Raw genomic sequence first — 18386 nt, 5'->3', positions numbered from 1 at the left:
AGAGGCCTGCAAGCTTGGATCCTCTCATGGCCATGAGAGCAAGCCCAAGACAGCCTGCTGGTTGATAAGAGACAACATGGAAGACAGACCAGGTGACCTGGCCCAGGCCATTCTGGACCAGCCTAAAACTGGCCAACCCTCAAACATGTGATAGCATCCAGCCAAGGTCAGTAGAGCTGCCGACCCAGCCCAGAGCTGATCACTGACACACAGGTGAGCTGAGCTAGGAGCAGAGGAACACTCAGCTGACCTACAGACTCATGAGCAATACTAAATACTTACTGTTTTAATCCACTAGGCTTAGGGTGGTTTACAATGCAGCAATAGCTAACTAACACACCAGCTATCCCTAGCCTCTCTTCTTCCTCTCCGCTCCCCTGACCCAGGCCACAGGACTTCACGTCAGCCTCAGTTTCCCTGCCTAGCACTCCAGGTCCTCAGTAGGACTTGCCCTCTATGGAGCCCTAGAACCCTGCCTAATTCCTTTATTTTATTTTATTTTTGATGTGGACCATTTTTAAAGTCTTTATTAAATTTGGTACAATATTGCTTCTGTTTTGGTTTTTTTGGCCAAGAGGTATGTGGGATCTTAGCTCCCTGACCAGGGATCGAATTGGAAGGTGAAGTCTTAACCACTGGATCGCCAGGGAAGTCCCAAACCCTGCCTAATTCTAACCCAACTCCTTGAAACATCTTTTCCCTTCTTACATGCTCACACCCAGAAGCCCAGGCGGGAGTGGGGTCTTAATGGACCAGTTGCCAGCATCTCGATGCAGCTGTACCTGAAACTTCCAATTCTGCCTGCTCGCTTCCTGCTTCTGTTTGCCGTCCACTGACTGACTCACTCCTCCTTCTCTCCAAGAGTATGTTTTGTTGAAATCCTGGCACAACAATCCTTCCCAAGGTGTGACACCAGCGATTCAAAAGGACTGAACTATTCAATGGAACTCAAATTGGCTTCTGAAAGTTGTTGTGTAGACAGTGGAAGTGACCCATCAGAGGGAAGATACCCTCCCAGTTCATGGGTCCTAGTGAATAGTTAAAGCTTCTTGAAACTAATCAATATTGCCCGAGCCTGAGAAGGGGTTGTACCCACCTGAGAAGCATCCTGTGGGAAAACCGCATCAAAGGCAAACATCTTAGGAGGAACTTGGTTCCCCCTCTTTTGGAAGGCATTTAGACCTCCACAGGTCAGGGGGTCATACAAGGTGATCTGCTTCTTTCGTGGGTCCACCTTTAAGAAAGAGCTGGATTCCGAGGTATCGCGAGCCAATGTGGAACAAATGCGAAGCATGACTTTCACCTGTTAAGAAACAAAAGCAGGAAATGACGGGGATTAAGACAGTGGGATACTTTATTATGGAGCACCTTTTACGTACTCTGGAGACACAAGTATACGTGGCAGCGTGGAATCTTCTCGTGATGAATTATGATAAAATGCACAATGAATTAGCAACATAACCCTCAGTGGGTCATGGGAAAACTCAATTTGTTTATAATTACCAGGTAGAATATTTTGATACGTCTGTTACTTTATTGAACTGGCACATCATGTTCTTTGTCTTCCTGTTAATATAAATAGAAAATTAACTGTACCCAGGTGGCCCAATTACTTAGATGAAAAGGTAATCTGGACTGCCAAGCTTTGGGGGCTGGCATAGTTCCCTTGAAGCTCACAGATCAATAAACCCTGTACATAAAAGTTAGCTCCATAATTTACTTCTCGAGTCTTGCCCGTCAGGACTCTTAGAGACGAAAACCCACAATTATTAGTGTCATCATTAGAAGCCTGTGAAACGGCCTGTTTTTAATGGCCAGCATTTGAAATGTGTTCCAAGGGGCAACAGCGATAAAAGACTTGTTTGAAACATGTTATTTGGGATCCCATTCAGTGAGTGCAGAGAAATGATCATTTCAAGGGATGAAAGTGCGTCTCTGTGGGAAACAGGCAGCAGTGCCCCTTTAACCCACCTCCTAAGTCATTGAACATGGACATTTCTAATGCTCAGCCCAGCTCAGCCCCACCCCAGGGCTGAGCAGGGTACTTGTGGGAATGGACTGCTTGCCCTAGAGTTCCGAGGCAAGCAGAAGTGAAGCTGAAGCCACACACACAGTTCTAGAGGCTCAGATCCCGGGGAAATGGCCAGCATTTGCTCCCTTACCAGCTCTCTGTTACTGCTTTGCTACTTCACGTACTCTGTGAGCCAGGCACTGAGCTAGGCACTGGGGATGCAAAAGACACATGATATACAGAGTAGCAGGGCACACAGACACAGAGATAGGAGATTTTTTGTAATACAATGTGGCAAATTCTGATGTTATATTCAGGGTTATTTTTAAATTCCTCTCTGTGTCATGCCCTCTTCATCTAATCAATGTTCAGGCCTGATGAAATCTCAGTCATGCAATTTTGGGGAAAGGGATTGTAAAATTTTACATAAAAGATCTCAAACATACAGAAATGCTCAGAGAATAATCTACACTGTGCATACCGAGTGAGGTCATCCTCCTGCTTATCTCAGCCATGTCTGCTGAGGCATGGGAACTCATCTGCAGTGGGTAAAGCTGAAAGGTAAAGGATTCCTAGGGCACTGGACTCGTCGGATGGGCCTGCACTGTGTCCCAGCTGGGCTTGTTCTTGTCACTTAAGAATAGTCCATGACTCAAGAGGGAAGAGATATGGGAACATATGTATATGTATAACTGATTCACTTTGTTGTAAAGGAGAAACTAACACACTATTGTAAAACAGTTATACTCAAATAAAGATGTTTAAAAAAAAAAAAGAAAAAAAAAAGAGTAGTCCTTAGGTGTGGATCCGGAGGCCGGGGTCATGGTGGAAGGTTGGGATGAGGCTGACCCCTCAAGGTGCAAATCTTGGTTTTCTCTCTGAGGTCATACAGTGGTGTGGTACCTGCCTTTTCCTGAGGGTCTGTGGTGTGCTAAGGCTGTGCTGTTATCTATGGTATCTTATTTAATCCTCCCAACAGGCCAGTGCATAGGCGTCCAGATTTTATAGATGAGAAAACAGATGCTACAGAAATTGCGGGTGGTAAGGCTAGGCTCTGATCCCACCTCTGACTCTAAAACCCATACTTTTTCCATTATGCCAAGTATTGCCTCCTATACATAGTCAAACTTCTCGGAGCCTCGGTTTTCTCACCTGTATATTGGGATACCACCACCTATCTCATGGGACTGTTGTGGGAATGAAATGAATTGACATGTGAAGTACTGAGCACAAGGTGGGTGCCTGATTCCTGTTTCTCCTCCTCCTCCTTCCCCCTGTATTGCCACAGTCTGAATCACGATATCCTAGCATTTTCCAATCACAGTGTGAATGATAAATTTGTAGAACTCCTTGCCCTGGACTCACAAACAGGATGCCATGGGGAAATCACTGCAGATGGAGCCGGGTATTAAGTGCTGGGCCTTAAAAGGCTCCTGTTAGTAAAACCCATCAAGTCTCACACATGGTCATTGCGTATATGACAATAACCATCACTTCTGTCTACATTCCATTCTGGCAATTTTCTTGTTCACCATGAACGTCTCCAATCTTAATTCAGTTCCATTCATTTCTATAGATTTGCCCCACTTACACAGCAGGAGTGCTAAGAGCACGTAGTCAAACTGCAACTTTTGGTAGGTGTCTGGGGCCTCTGGTCTTTCTGTGAGCAAACCTCCTAGCCCAGCCCCTGAACACTACAAGTCAAGGATGATGCAACCCCAGGCAGAACTGATGGAGTCACATGGCCCACTGCTTTTCTATTTCACAATTTTGCATGCAATTTCTGGGTAACTAGAGGTGCTGAATGTAAAATATGAGCTAAGCCAGGCAAGGGCCCTCAAGGAGAAGCAGGAGAGAAGGGGCTGGATCAGTGAGTCATTTTTCCGGGGGGAAGGCTCCTGAATCTTAATGAAGTTCCGAGCCTGCGGTTCAATTTCTGCAGACAGGCTGCAGATCCCAGCTTCTGGTCTGACCAAGGAGATATGCAGCTCTTTAAAAATCCATTGAATTCTGGGCTGAGGGAAATGCCACACTCCATTCTCTCCTTTGTAATTCATTTAAATAAATGGATAATTTTTTCCCCTTAAAGGAAGGAAATTGGGTTTCTCTGATTCGTTTCTTTGTGTCATTATTCCTTGAGCCCAGCACTCCACTTCCTGCTAATCCTCTGTAATTAAAGTGCTTAGGAGATACCAGTTGCGATCAAGAAAGTCTCCCGACTTCTTGCCAGGAGCATGTGCTTTTGTTGCAAACACTGGTAGGTTCTTGGCAACATGTACATCAACCCTCCCTCTGACTGCTGCCCTGGGTAGAGAGTACCCACAGCTGTCAACATGCATAGCCTTCTCCCCAGCTCTCAGGGTCAAGGGGACTGTCACTATTTTAGGCCCAGCAGCAGAGGAGCCAGAAAGGCCCAAAGTTGGGGAGCGTGGGCCTGACGCCCTGACTCTCTGGGACTGGCTAAGCACCTCACCTACCAAAGCTCTCCCTGGTTGAGACCCCGCCTTGCTGCAGTTATCTAATTATTCAGCGAATGGTGGCAGACAGCTATTGCTCCAGGAAGCACTTGTCTTCCTGTCCTGCTCGTTAATCATTCCAGTGTCTCCTACTGGATGGCCTGGCAGAACTGATGGAGAGCAGATATGTGAGACTTGCAGAGTTTTGCGCCTGAATTGGACAGACTCTCCATCAATATGAAGGAGCGCCGGTTGCCACAGCCTTCGGGGCAGCCCACTAACAGGCAGATTCGCCCACGTGGTCACCCAGACTCCCTCCCCTCCCCGCGCCCCCCGTCCTGAGGCTCAGGGCACAAGCGCACGGTGAGGACCAGGGAGGCTCCTTGCTGCCTGTCTCTCTACCCCCAGGCTGTCCAGTCTCAGGCTCTCTTCAGACTATATGGCCCAGGAGGGCTGGGGGCAAATGTGACCATCCTCACCAGCCAGAGAAAGACTACAGACGATGGTGGGCTAGTGGGACACAGAGAGGACACAGCAATCCTCAGTATCAGAATTATCTTTACCTTCCCCATCTACTCTTAAGTTCCTAAAACACATCTGGAAATGGTTCTCCAAGGCACACAGAGGCATGTGAGATGGGTTTACCCAAATCTGCCAGCAGGAAGAATGGTGGGGCAGGTAGGGCGGGTGAGACCATCAGAAGGGATTCTAGACCCAAAGGAGCCATCTCTCGAGACAGAACAGCCAAACTGCAGAGCCAGGGAGCACTGACAACTCAGCCCAGAGTCCTCTGTCCCTCTTGCTGAGGCAGAGTGGCAGCGATGGTGACACTGAGACTCCCAGTGATGAATGTAAGCCATGTAAATATCCACCGTCCCATCTCTCAAGGGCGATTTAGCCTCAGATGAGTGAGAGCGAAGCCCAGGTGATAGGCTGAGTTGACGTCCAGCCCTGCCTCATGACAGCGTCGGGGAAAGCCGAGGCAGTGCCGCGCTGCCCTCAGCGCAGCCCAGGAAGCCTTCCTTGGTTTCTACATATGTTTGGATGGGATTCAGCTCTTGAGGGAAAAACATGGAGGGATAACAAAAGGGTCCATTTTACCTAAAGTACATCTCCTTTCTTACAGGTTCCAGGTGTGCTAGGCACTGCCTGCAGGGAACAAGGAGCCAGGAGACTGAGTTCTTATCCAAACATCACCACCATGGTGTGGCTGTTCATCTAGGGCAGGGGCCTTGGTTTCCTTATCCCTAAAGTGGGCCAGTTGTGTCACCTCCCTTGCAGGACAGGTGTGAAGAAATAAAGAAATAAAGACAGACTCTAGAGCAACATACAAATGTAAAATATCATTCTTCAAAGAAAAAAGGAAGGAAGGAAAAGAAAAATGAATACATATTCTTCAAACCAACTAGTATAAAGTAGACTTTCTACATCAAATTAATGGCATTAGAAGCCTTTCTCCAAGGCTTAATTTTTTTACTTAAAGGAAAAAAAATATTTAATGAACATATACATCCACAGTGACAAGAGAGACAAAGAATACAATATCCTCCTTCTTCCTCCCCCCACCCCAAATTAAAGAATATACAGTCTACTTACATCTTCTGTAAAGGTGAGTAATCCATGTAAAATTTGATCTGAGGCTCTAAAAGCTAAATGAGGTATTTACCTTATTTTACTCCTTTCTTTTCTGTCTTGATCACACGTGATATATGTACTCACATTGTCTACTTATGGTACATTAGCCACTTCAGGAAAATTCTCCAACCATTCCAAATAAGATGACGGAAGAGACAGGAACCTTAAACAGTATATACTTCTCAATATGTATTCTTCTCCACACACTCGCTTTTCTGATCTACCAAGAAATTCAGCAACCTTCCATATTCTTCTATGCTTAGGACATTCTGACAAATCTATTGTAAAAGATTTTTACAACAGTGCCAATTTCTAAAACACACTGCAAACAATTAAGGGTGTGATTTTCCAGCCAATATTTAAAGAGTGGTTTCCTCCTTATAATATAATGTAAGATTCTATTGCTAATCCACCACTGGCACACTGAAACGCACAAATATGACTTTCTTTCCCCCTTTTGATTAGTCAAATGTGCTTGCTTAACCTGATACAAGAGACAGGCAAAGATGTTTTGTAAAGAAACAAATTAAAATTGGGTTTTAGAACAGGAGAAATTTTAAACACTTTTCTGGTAAAACTTCTAGAAATAATCTGAAATTACTTTTTCTAAAGGAAGATCTTGACGATTTCATGTGCCTGAAAGCTTCCAGAAGTTTTTAAGGAGACCATGGAATCAAATTCCAAATAGTAATCATCTTGGAGGTCTCAAATAACTCCAATACTGGCAAGTCCAAGGAGAACCAAGCAGGTTTGTACTCCCTACATTTACAGAGGGAGCTTTTATTTTTTTATTTTTTATTTTTTTGTGGTACGCGGGCCTCTCACTGTTGTGGCCTCTCCCGTTGCAGAGCACAGGCTCTGGACGCGCAGGCTCAGCGGCCATGGCTCACGGGCCCAGCCGCTCCGCGGCATGTGGGATCTTCCCGGACCGGGGCACGAACCCGTGTCCCCTGCATGGGCAGGCGGACTCTCAACCACTGCGCCACCAGGGAAGCCCTAGAGGGAGCTTTTAAACATTAGGTTACAAAGTCATTATTCCATCAAAACATAGTTACTGTTACAGAATCACAGGGTCACACTGAGGGACTCCGGAGATTCTAGGCACTGTTGAGTTGTTAGTTATAGAACAAAATTGGAGTGCATTTCTTTGCATAAAACCACAGTAATAATCCTACATGACATATTTGAAGACCATGGGCTATCTTCACCTGGAGGTCCAGAGCAGTTGTATCCAGTGCTGAGTTTGGAGGGTAGAGGGCAGACTTCAGGAGGCTGAGGGCACTCCGGGAGTGTTTGGGGGCAGCATCTGCCCTGTGTTGATAAAATCAATCGCTCAGGGGCTTCCCTGGTGGCGCAGTGGTTGAGAATCTGCTTGCCGATGCAGGGGACACGGGTTCGTGCCCCGGTCTGGGAAGATCCCACATGCCGCGGAGCGGCTGGGCCCGTGAGCCATGGCCGCTGAGCCTGAGCGTCCGGAGCCTGTGCTCCGCAACGGGAGAGGCCACAACAGTGAGGCCCGCATACCACACACACAAAAAAAAAAAAAAAAAAAAAATCAATCGCTCAGTATAGGGTACTCAAGTGACTTGTCCAAAGCCAGTTGCCTGGCAAAGGTGAAAGGGCAGTGGCCCCGACCCACTCCTCCTACAGAGAGTGTTCTGGGTCAGAGCCAAAGAAAGAGCACTGTCCTCCCACCAAAGCCAGCAGGGCTTGAACCTCTCCCACCTGGGGCTGGGCCCGCACTGAACCACTTTTACAGAGATGGGGGTGGGGGGACTGTCCCTGCACTGTGGGTGGCTGGCTTCTCAGAGGTACCAGTGGATAAGCTCATGTGGTGGCAGACAGAAAATAATGAGCAGCGATGCTATCAAGAGGAAAGATTTACATTATTCAAAGCCAGGCTGGGAAAGGAGACAAGTGGTGGCATAATGGAGCTAAGTGTGGGAGAACATGTGCGAGACCAGAAATGGGGCCGTAATGAGAGGTGCTCAGCGAAGAAGTGCTTCGGGGAGTGGGGATGGGGGATTCCCTGACGCCCTCCATCACCAGCATCTGTCACCAGGCAGCCATCAGGGGACCACAGTGCTGGAAGGAGGGAGAACGAAGCCAGGGGACAAGCCCTTCCCGCGAGGCTCATGGCCGGACAGCCTTTGGGAGCGGGGCCCCTTACACCAATTAGCAGGCTGGAAAAAAAGCTGGCCAGGATTCGAGGAGGGAGATGGGCACATTTCAGGGGCTAGTCTGTCAGCTAGAAGTGCGACTCTGACAGCAGCCTGTTAGAAAAGGCTTCGTCTCTTAGTTCAGTGCTAGGATACTTATTTTAAATGGATAAGCTGTTTAAATATACATCCTGAAACTTCCCTGGTGGCCCAGTGGTTAAGACTCTGCGCTCCCAACGCAGGGGGCCTGGGTTTGATCCCTGGTCAGGGAACTAGATCCCACACACCGCAACTAAGAGCCCGCACGCTGCAACTAAAAGATCCCGCATGCCACGACTAAGACCCAGCACAGCCGAATAAATAAATGAATACATATTAAAAAAAAAAAAAGCTACATCCTAAGACACAGGCATTCTCTGTCAAGTGGGCTATGGGATTCTGACCCTCTCCAATGTTACGAACGCTCACTGTCTGCGTGTCCTCCCTCTGACCACGTGGAACACAGCCTGGAGCTTTGGAGCACGCGCTCTGGAGACCCACTGCCTTGGTTTGAGTTCTGGTTGTACCTTTTACTGATGTGCATCTGTGGACAAGTGACTTAATCTCCCGCAAGCCACATCTAGAAAGATCATGAACTTTGAAGTCAGGACATCCTGGCTCTTAGGAGCTGTGTGACTAGCAACATATTATTGTAACAGTTTCCTCAACAATAAAATGGAGATAATAGTCCCTACCTGGAGGGCTTTATAAGATTATTAAGCAAATAATCATGCTAAGTACTTGGCACAAAGTAGGTCCTCAATAAATAAGTTACCATCACACTGAGCCCTCATTCATGACAGTGCTGTACGAGCCGGTGTCCTCAGGAATCTAGCAGATGATCTCTGCTCTCCCAGCTCTCCCTTTAACCACCTTTGACCTGGGAGTTCAGAAGACCTAGTCACTAGATTCTTAACCGTTTGTGCCCATAAGAGAGAGCTAGAGAGAGAAAGCATCATACCACCATACACTACAGAGCTGAGGCTCCAAGGCTTGCCCGAGGCCGCCCAATTTGTATAGATACAAAGTTAGCTTAGGTCCTCCAACTGCTACCCACTCTCTGATGCCTGATTTTTGGTAAATCCTGGGTAAGTGACAAATGGAGATTTTTCTGAATACTGGGTAGGAAAACTATTGTGGTTAGTTTCTGGTGATTGTGGTTATTTTATCTTTGGAAATACCCATTCAAAAGATAAAAGATCAGGGAAGGAGGGCTTCCCTGGTGGCGCGGTCGTTGGGAGTCCGCCTGCCGATGCATGGGGCGCGGGTTCGTGCCCCGGGCCGGGAAGATCCCACATGCCGCGGAGCGGCTGGGCCCGTGAGCCATGTCCGCTGGGCCTGCGCGTCCGGAGCCTGTGCTCCGCAGCTCCGCAGCGGGAGAGGCCACAACAGTGAGAGACCCACATACCGCCAAAAAAAAAAAAAAAAAAAAGATCAGGGAAGGAGTTTTTGAGAAAAGCAGCAATGGGCACTCCTTAAATTAGAATTCTTTCAGGTGGACTCAGTTTGGATTTGGGCATTAATAAGTTAATAAAGGGCCCATGTACCGTTAAAGCTCACTCATGGTTATGACTGGAGAGCTAACTAATGGAGCTGTTGTTAAATCACGAGCATTCAAGAAATGCTGCATCTGCTGATGCCAGCTCGTCTGTCACCAAAGATGCTGTTCAGCTTGGCCACCAACAGGGCCAAGGGAAAGCTGTTTTTCCTTTTCTGCAGCCCAGTTTATTATAAATATGAAGACTTCAGCTTGTTAACCTGACACTTGATTTAGTGTCTTCTGTCCCTCATTACTGGGTTCTCCTTGGTCCCAGGAATTTCACTATCCCACTGCTTCTGGCCTTTGACCTAGATAAATAACACCCAGAACTCTGAAAATAAGTCAAATCACCCATGTCAGGGGACTATCCAGAAATACTAGCTACCAGGTCCACCATGGAATTTAGTAAAGCACCATGATAAACAGCGTAGTTATCTAAATTTAAAAGGCAACAGCTGTGATCATCTAATAATTAGCTATGTATTTTTCTGGCATTCATCACTTCAGTCCATCTTCTTTATAAAACTGTCATTTAGGAACACTGTCCAGGCTGCTCCCAAGTTTCATTACATATGTGCATCTCTCATGGGATGATAATTTTATTCCTTGCAGCACTCCTTATGGATGAGACCTGAGTAGCACCTAGGGGTGCCAGCATTAGCCCAGGTTCTCAGTGCTTCCTGGGGACAGATGTCAAGTAAGCCAGCACAGAAGCCCCTCAAGCTCAGCACTGAGGTTTTTCCAGGCTCACAGGACTGCCTGCTTGGTGTTGGGAGAGAAGACGTCCTTCTCCAGGCCCCCAGGGGAGGTCGGGGTCGATGCAGGGGACTGAGTCCCCTCCTGGAAAAGTCCCCTCCTGGAAAAGCCGTGGGCGTGATGCACACTCCAGGACTGGGCTGTTTCTCCAGCTTGCAACTCTGCAGCCCTAGTTCTAGGAAAGAGAAGAAGGAGGGGCTTGTCCCGGTGAGAAAAAAAGCACCTGAGGGATCTTTAGGGCCAAGAGGTTGAAATCTGGAACAACTTAGCTGACATTTAGGGTAAATGTAACTTTCATTGAAGCCTGACGTACTCAATGGATTGCCATGCCCAACTCCACATTCCCTTGACCTTCTCACACTAAAAGAGGGAAAGGAGAGGGAAAGAGGAAGCGGGAGGAAGACGTGACGCCAGGACCTCGGTCCCCAAACCCTGGACCCTTAATGAGTCTTAGAGACTTTCATTCTCAGTCAATAAAAAAGATGAAGAAAGTTCAATCACAGCAACATTAGCCACAATTACGCCAATGCTTTCACTGTGAGTTCCTCCGAAAGCCCTCCCTCCTCAGAAGTGCATCTGTCCAATTCCACTGAACACGTATGAAATGCACATTATGCAGAGCCCAGGCCAGGGCTGAGGAAGGGAGGCACAGGAGGAGGTGGGAGGGTGAAGAAAGTCAGGACTACGTATAACAGAAAAAGGGAGAAGGTGGCATTTCCATTTCAGATTACTTTATTTTCAGGTTTTAGGCTTAGAACCAAAAGAACCTGAATTCTTGGCTTAGCTCCAAAGAGCCCCAAGCTCATGCTGCCTTCTTGTTGGAAGAACTCGATGGGATCTGATAAACCTGCATAGCCCCTGGAGGTGAAGGACATGCTGATAAGAGGAGGGGGTGATTGAAGCCCAGTGGGGGGCAAAGGAGCAAATGCTAATGAAAATCTCCCACCACCTCTGGCCAGAGGCAAACCTCTGACCCCCTCTAATTCCCTTAACTGGCTCCACCTCGGCAGGGAAGCCCTCGCTGGCAGCAGCACACAGGTGGAAAGCAGAATGGTAAATTCTAATATGGAGGATTATTTGGAGGACATGCTTTCTCTTTATTTTCTGAAAATGTGTGTATGAAGAATCAGATGGAGTTTAGGGAGAGAAGTACCAAGTAAATGTGAGATTTACCTAATTGCAGTCTTCTCCGGAGTGCTTATGGTAAGAATTGAAAAAAAGAAACCCAACAAATTCAGGTATATACCCATAATCCAACAACAGTAATCCTCCTTGCCCAGAAGGCTGGGCCTGGGGAGAGGGTCTGGGAGGGGGGGCATTACTCCTGGGGTTAAGGGCCTTCAGCAACCTTTAATGAAAGACACTTGATCAATAAGGTGTACTCCTGCATTTGAGAATTGAAAAGCCATCCTAGTATGCTGCGTCTGAAGGAAATGTCAGAAGCATTTATCATGATCTGGGATGGATGGTCTGAAGCTGCAACTTGCCAAACTATGAAAGTGAACTTCACTTAGGTCCCACAAATACCCTCGGCGGGCCCTTTTGCATCGTGTGGAATCAGCTTTTCCTCAAAGACCAGAATGCATGGGGGAGCTTGATCATGGCTCCGTAGAATGGACACCGCCACAGGGCTCTGTTACTGGGAGGTATCCCCATGATGGAACTTTGTTCCTGGGCTCCAGCTTACATAGGGCTGTTTTATTTTGCCTTGTAGGTGAACCCACAAACTGCCCTCTTTGTATTTCCAAAGAGCCTGAGCTGCTGTCCCCTCAACAGATCATGGTACACAGTTCATCTTGTTTGGACTCAGAAACCTCAGGCTAGAAGAAATTTGCCCAAGGGACATGGACTGGACAAAGCAATGACCAGTGACTCTCCCAGACTCCTGACCACTCCCCAACTAGTCTAGTGGGTAAACACCCAGAGCAGGAATCAGAAAGCCTCCATCCATTCATTCCTTCAGCATCTGCTGAGCACGTCTCAGTCTGAGTCAGGTACCATGCCAGGCTCTGTGGTTTACAGAGCTTAAAAACCAGCTGTTGTCTTCAAAGGGCTTAGTGTATGAGGTGAGATAAAAAAAGTGTACCAGGTGGTACAAAAGAGCTTTGTCCTGGGAAACCATGAGGATCCAGGTGGGAGGGGACATTTCCACTAGGGGAGCAGGGCCAGGAAAGGTTTCCTGAAGATGATGATCCATGAGACTTGGAAGAGGAGTCAGGGTCAGCTAGGCACCCAAGGCAGGGTGCGGGCACCCAGGAAGAGGGAGTGTGTGGGCAGAGGCTAGGACTGGTGTGTGGGAACCTGCAAGTAGCTACAGGGGCTTGAGTCAAGTGTCTCATCTTCTCTGTGCCTCAGTTTCCTCATCTATAAAGTGGAGGTGGTAATAATGCCTACACCTCATGGAAGCTGTTATGAGGATTACATGAGCTGATGCATGTGAAGCTCTTGGCAAAGAACCTGGCACACAGTAAGGGCTCAGTGACTACTGTTGTATGATTTCACTCTGATGCTGTTTAGGGTGGGCAGGGTGGAGGAGGGGTAAGAAATTCGACTGCAAAAATAGGTGGAGGTCAGATTATGGAGAGACTTCCTTTCCAAACTAAAAACTTTGTACTTAACTGGGACAATGGGGGGGGAGCCATTGAAGGACAGAGAAGGAAAGTAACTGGGAGGTTCCCATCACTCTGCAATAGAACAACAGCTCTGTAGTCACGATTTCTCCATCTGTAAACCAGCTCTAACAACACCACCAACTTTCTTCCACTGTGGGCTGTTACAAAAGTTAAGGAAGAGAGCGTTTATGCAACTAGCACTTTAATAGCGTAGCATGTTAGATGTGCTGACCACTTGTTCAATGAGTCTACTGCGGGGCTTCTGTAGATAAGAACTCTGTGCAGAGTTAGGGGTCTGCTGTATGCGTGTGAACTTGGTGCTAGAAGCAGCCATGTTACCTGACAAGGAGAATAATGAACCAGTCAACCAGCAAATAAATATTTATTAAAATGCCAATGAGGAAGGCACCCCCCTTACCTAGGAAAGCAAAGTATGCCAAAACATTTGCATTCAAGGAAAGAGCCAGACAGATCTGCTTCAGAACTCTCAAGAAGAGAATGCTTGTTGTACGGTAGTCGTACATAAATCCACAGGACGTAGACTGCTCTGCTCTACCAGGAACAGACTATGTCAGTGGTAGTTAGTTACCTGACAGAAAAGAACATCTCTTTTCTCCCTAGTAGAGGAGAATCTGCAGCCTTCGCTCCTCCATCCTCAGGATCACGTATTAGCTCACCTATTGGATATTACTCTGTCCTGCAGCTGATTCATGCTCCCAGTCAGTGATTGGGTTTCTATCAATCACACAAGGGACACAACACAGATTCTTTTCTTTATAAACTTGTATGAGGCAATTGGCCACCAGCTATGGTCTCCCTTGGCACATTTTTGTTTTTAGTAACCACATTCCCAGGAATTGATTTCATATAAGCATGCAAGGTGAAGCTCACGTTTTCTTACTTACAAACAGCAAACTAGAGACTTCCCTGGTGGCACAGTGGTTAAGACTCTGTGCTCCCAATGCAGGGGGCCTGGGTTCGATCCCTGGTCAGGGAACTAGATCCCACATGCATGCCGCCACTAAGAGTTCACATGCCACAGTGAAGGAGCAGGCGAGCAGCAACTAAGGAGCCTGCCTGCCGCAACTAAGACCCGGCACAACCAAATAAAAAAAAGAAACTAAACGAAATTGATTTTTAAAAGTAAATAAATAAAGAGGATACTCAAAAAAGCAAAAAAACCACAGGAAACTACTCAAACTTACACTATTTGTTGAAACACAGATTGCTGGCCACACCTCCACCCCCACCCCCCAGAGTTTCTGATTCAGGAGGAAGTCTGGGGTGGGCCTGAGAATTGGCATTTCTAGCAAGCTCCTGCTGCTGCTGCTGGTCTGGGCCTCACCCTTGGAGAACCACTGCTCAGGAGGTATGTTGGCTTCATCCTCATGGAATCTTTGCTTCATCCTCATGGAATCTTTCCGTCAAACTCCATTGTGGATCAAAAACACAACTGATGTGAGTGTTAAATCCAAGGCAAATGACAGCCTTATTAGATTTAAAGACTCTGGGAGCTAAAGAAAGAATGTTTCTGTGCTGTCAAAATAAAAGTAGCTTCTGATTCTATTCCATATTTCTCCTTGAGGAAAAGTTCTAAAGTGAAATAAGATAAGTGCTAACCTAAGGAAGGATCAATAGGTTAAGGAACTTTCTCCTAAAAGTCGCCCAAATCTTGCATTTATACTTATTTGTTTTTTCCCCCCATAACTTTCTTTTAAAAATATAAATTTATTTTATTTATTTATTTTTGGCTGCACTGGGTCTTCATTGCTACACGCAGGGCTTTCTCTAATTGTGGCAAGCGGGGGCTACTCTTCATTGTGGTGTGCGTGCTTCTCACTGAGGTCGCTTCTCTTGTTGTAGAGCATGGGCTCTAGGTACGCAGGCTCAGTAGTTCTGGCTTGTGGGCTCTAGAGTGTAGGCTCAGTGGTTGTAGTTCATGGGCTTAGTTGTTCCGCGTCATGTGGGATCTTCCCGGACCAGGGATCGAACCCGTGTCCCCTGCATGGGCAAGTGCATTCTTAACTACTGCACCCCCAGGGAAGTCCCTCCCAGGTTTTTATTACTGTCACTGAAGCATAAGCTTCCCACAACAAAATCCAGACCAACTCTTCCTATAAGTTCTTTTATTTCCCTCTTCCCTCAAACAAACAATTATTTGGAATATTATTAAAATTATACTCATAAAGAAATCAATGAAAGGAAGTCAGCAATTGTTCTGAGACCATTTTTCCTCCTGGAGAACATGGTCCTGGCTCTGCAAAGTGTGTGACTCTATGGGCATGAGTGTGGACGAGTGTAAGTATATCTGAGGATGATGTTTAACACTTTCATTGAACAATTTCTAGAATCAAAAAGCATGTATGATATTATCATCTCAATAGATGTAGAGAAAGCTTTCGACAAAATTCAACACCCATTTATAATAAAAACACTGCAGAAAGTAGGCATAAAGGGAACTTTCCTCAACATAATAAAGGCCATATATGACAAACCCACAGCCAACATCATCCTCAATGGTGAAAAACTAGAACCATTTCCACTAAGATCAGGAACAAGACAAGGTTGCCCACTCTCACCACTATTATTCAACATAGTTTTGGAAATTTTATCCACAGCAATCAGAGAAGAAAAAGAAATAAAGGGAATCCAAGTTGGAAAAGAGGAAGTAAAGCTGTCATTGTTTGAAGATGACATGATACTATACATAGAGATTCCTAAAGATGCTACCAGAAAACTACTAGAGCTAATCAATGAATTCAGTAAAGTAGCAGGATACAAAATTAATGCACAGAAATCTCTGGCATTCCTATACACTAATGCTGAAAAATCTGAAAGGGAAATTAAGAAAACACTCCCATTTACCATTGCAACAAAAAGAATAAAATATCTAGGAATAAACCTACCTAAGGAGACAAAACACCTGTATGCAGAAAATTATAAGACAACAATGAAAGAAATTAAAGATGATACAAACAGATGGAGAGATATACCATGTTCTTGGATTGGAAGAATCAACTTTGTGAAAATGACTCTACTACCCAAAGCAATCTACAGATTCAATGCAATCCCTATCAAACTACCAATGGCATTTTTCAAAGAACTAGAAAAAAAAAATGTCACAGTTTGTATGGAAACACAAAAGACCCCGAATAGCTAAAGCAATCTTGAGAACAAAAAATGGAGCTGGAGGAATCAGGCTCCCTGACTTCAGACTATACTACAAAGCTACAGTCATCAAGACAGTATGGTACTGGCACAAAAACAGAAATATAGATCAGTGGAACAGGATAGAAAGCCCAGAGATAAATCCATGCACATATGGTCACCTTATCTTTGATAAAGGAGGCAAGAATATACAGTGGCGAAAAGACAGTCTCTTCAATAAGTGGTGCTGGGAAAACTGGACAGCTACATAAAGAAGTATGAGATTAGAACACTCCCTAACACCATACACAAAAATAAGCTCAAAATGGATTAAAGACCTAAATGTAATGCCAGACACTATCAAACTCTTAGAGGAAAACATAGGCAGAACACTCTATGACATAAATCACAGCAAGATCCATAAACAAGGTCAAAAGACAACCCTCAGAATGGGAGAAAATATTTGCAAATGAAGCAACTGACAAAGGATTAATCTGAAAAAGTTACAAGCAGCTTATGCAGCTCAATATCAAAAACCAAACAACCCAATCCAAGAATGGGCAGAAGACCTAAATAGACATTTCTCCAAAGAAGATATACAGATTGCCAATAAACACATGAAAGAATGCTCAACATCATTAATCATTAGAGAAATGCAAATCAAAACTACAATGAGATAACATCTCACACCGGTCAGAATGGCCATCATCAAAAAATCTAGAAACAATAAATGCTGGAGAGGGTGTGGAGAAAAGGGAACCTTCTAGCACTGCTGGTGGGAATGTAAATTGATACAGCCACTATGGAGAACAGTATGGAGGTTCCTTAAAAAACTACACATAGAACTACCATATGACCCAGCAATCCCACTGCTGGGCATATACCCTGAGAAAACCATAATTCAAAAAGAGTCATGTACCAAAATGTTCATTGCAGCTCTATGTACAATAGCCAGGACATGGAAGCAACCTAAGTGTCCATCAACAGATGAATAGATAAAGAAGATGTGGCACATATATACAATGGAATATTACTCAGCCATAAAAAGAAATGAAATTGAGTTATTTGTAGTGAGGTGGATGGACCTAGAGTCTGTCATACAGTGTGAAGTAAGTCAGAAAGAGAAAAACAAATACCATATACTAACACATATATATGGAATCTAGGTTAAAAAAAAAAAAGGTCATGCAGAACCTACAGGTAAGATGGGAATGGAGACGCAGACCTACTAGAGAATGGACTTGAGGATGTGGGGAGGGGGAAGGGTAGGCTGTGACAAAGTGAGAGAGTGGCATGGACATATATACACTACGAAACATAGAATAGATAGCTAGTGGGAAGCAGCCGCATAGCACAGGGAGATCAGCTCCGTGCTTTGTGACAACCTAGTGGGGTGGGATAGGGAGGGTGGGAAGGAGGGAGATGCAAGAGGGAAGAGATATGGGAACATGTGTATATGTATAACTGATTCACTTTGTTATAAAGCAGAAACTAACACACCATTGTAAAGCAATTATACTCCAATTAAGATGTTTTTTAAAAAAGCATGTATGGTTGGGTAGAATGGTCAATATTTATTTCATGTGGAAAACAGTTATTAAAATCTGAAGACTTAGGGTAATTTCACCAGGGAAGGATCCTCTGCTTCTGGATCACAGTTCATCCAGAACAATGCTTGAATTTGATGGAAGTGTTTCAGAATAAACCAGTCACTAAAAACATGTAACACTCACTGGGTGGGGCGGAGGAAGTGCAAATTTTGGTTTGTTGGGTAGGTGAAAACCGGCAACCTAACAGCCAGTTTGTCCAGCTTTGACCCACTCAAAGTGAGGATGATGATATAACCCAGATCCAACTTGAATCCCATTTAGGTACCAGAAGATCTCATTATAATAGTATCTACCTATAACACAGACCAGATGGCAATGGGCCCTTGGGCAACATTAGAGAAAGCTCTAGTGAACTCTACTTAGAATGAACTGATTTAATAAACTCTCATGCATGATAAAAAAAAAAACATTCATCTATATA

The 18386-nt window shown here is 45.4% G+C and overlaps 1 protein-coding gene across 3 annotated transcripts in view; it reads right to left on the bottom strand.

The window, feature by feature from the left end:
• The window catches only part of KIF26B (kinesin family member 26B), a 508676-nt gene that overhangs the window by 97268 nt on the left and 393022 nt on the right, over positions 1-18386 (bottom strand). For all 3 annotated transcript variants that reach the window (XR_010840066.1, XM_059068030.2, XM_067030752.1), the window contains one exon: positions 1097-1303. Coding sequence is in view for 2 of the 3 variants with exons in the window: in XM_059068030.2 (XP_058924013.1) it covers positions 1097-1303 (207 nt within the window). In the remaining variant the exon portion in view is untranslated. The remainder of the gene's footprint in view (positions 1-1096; positions 1304-18386) is intronic.

Source organism: Kogia breviceps, chromosome 1 (genome assembly GCF_026419965.1).
Source record: "Kogia breviceps isolate mKogBre1 chromosome 1, mKogBre1 haplotype 1, whole genome shotgun sequence".
NCBI classification, from domain to species: domain Eukaryota; kingdom Metazoa; phylum Chordata; class Mammalia; order Artiodactyla; family Physeteridae; genus Kogia; species Kogia breviceps.
Note: the sequence above shows the minus strand (reverse complement) of the source record. Positions and strands in the feature narration are given on the sequence as shown.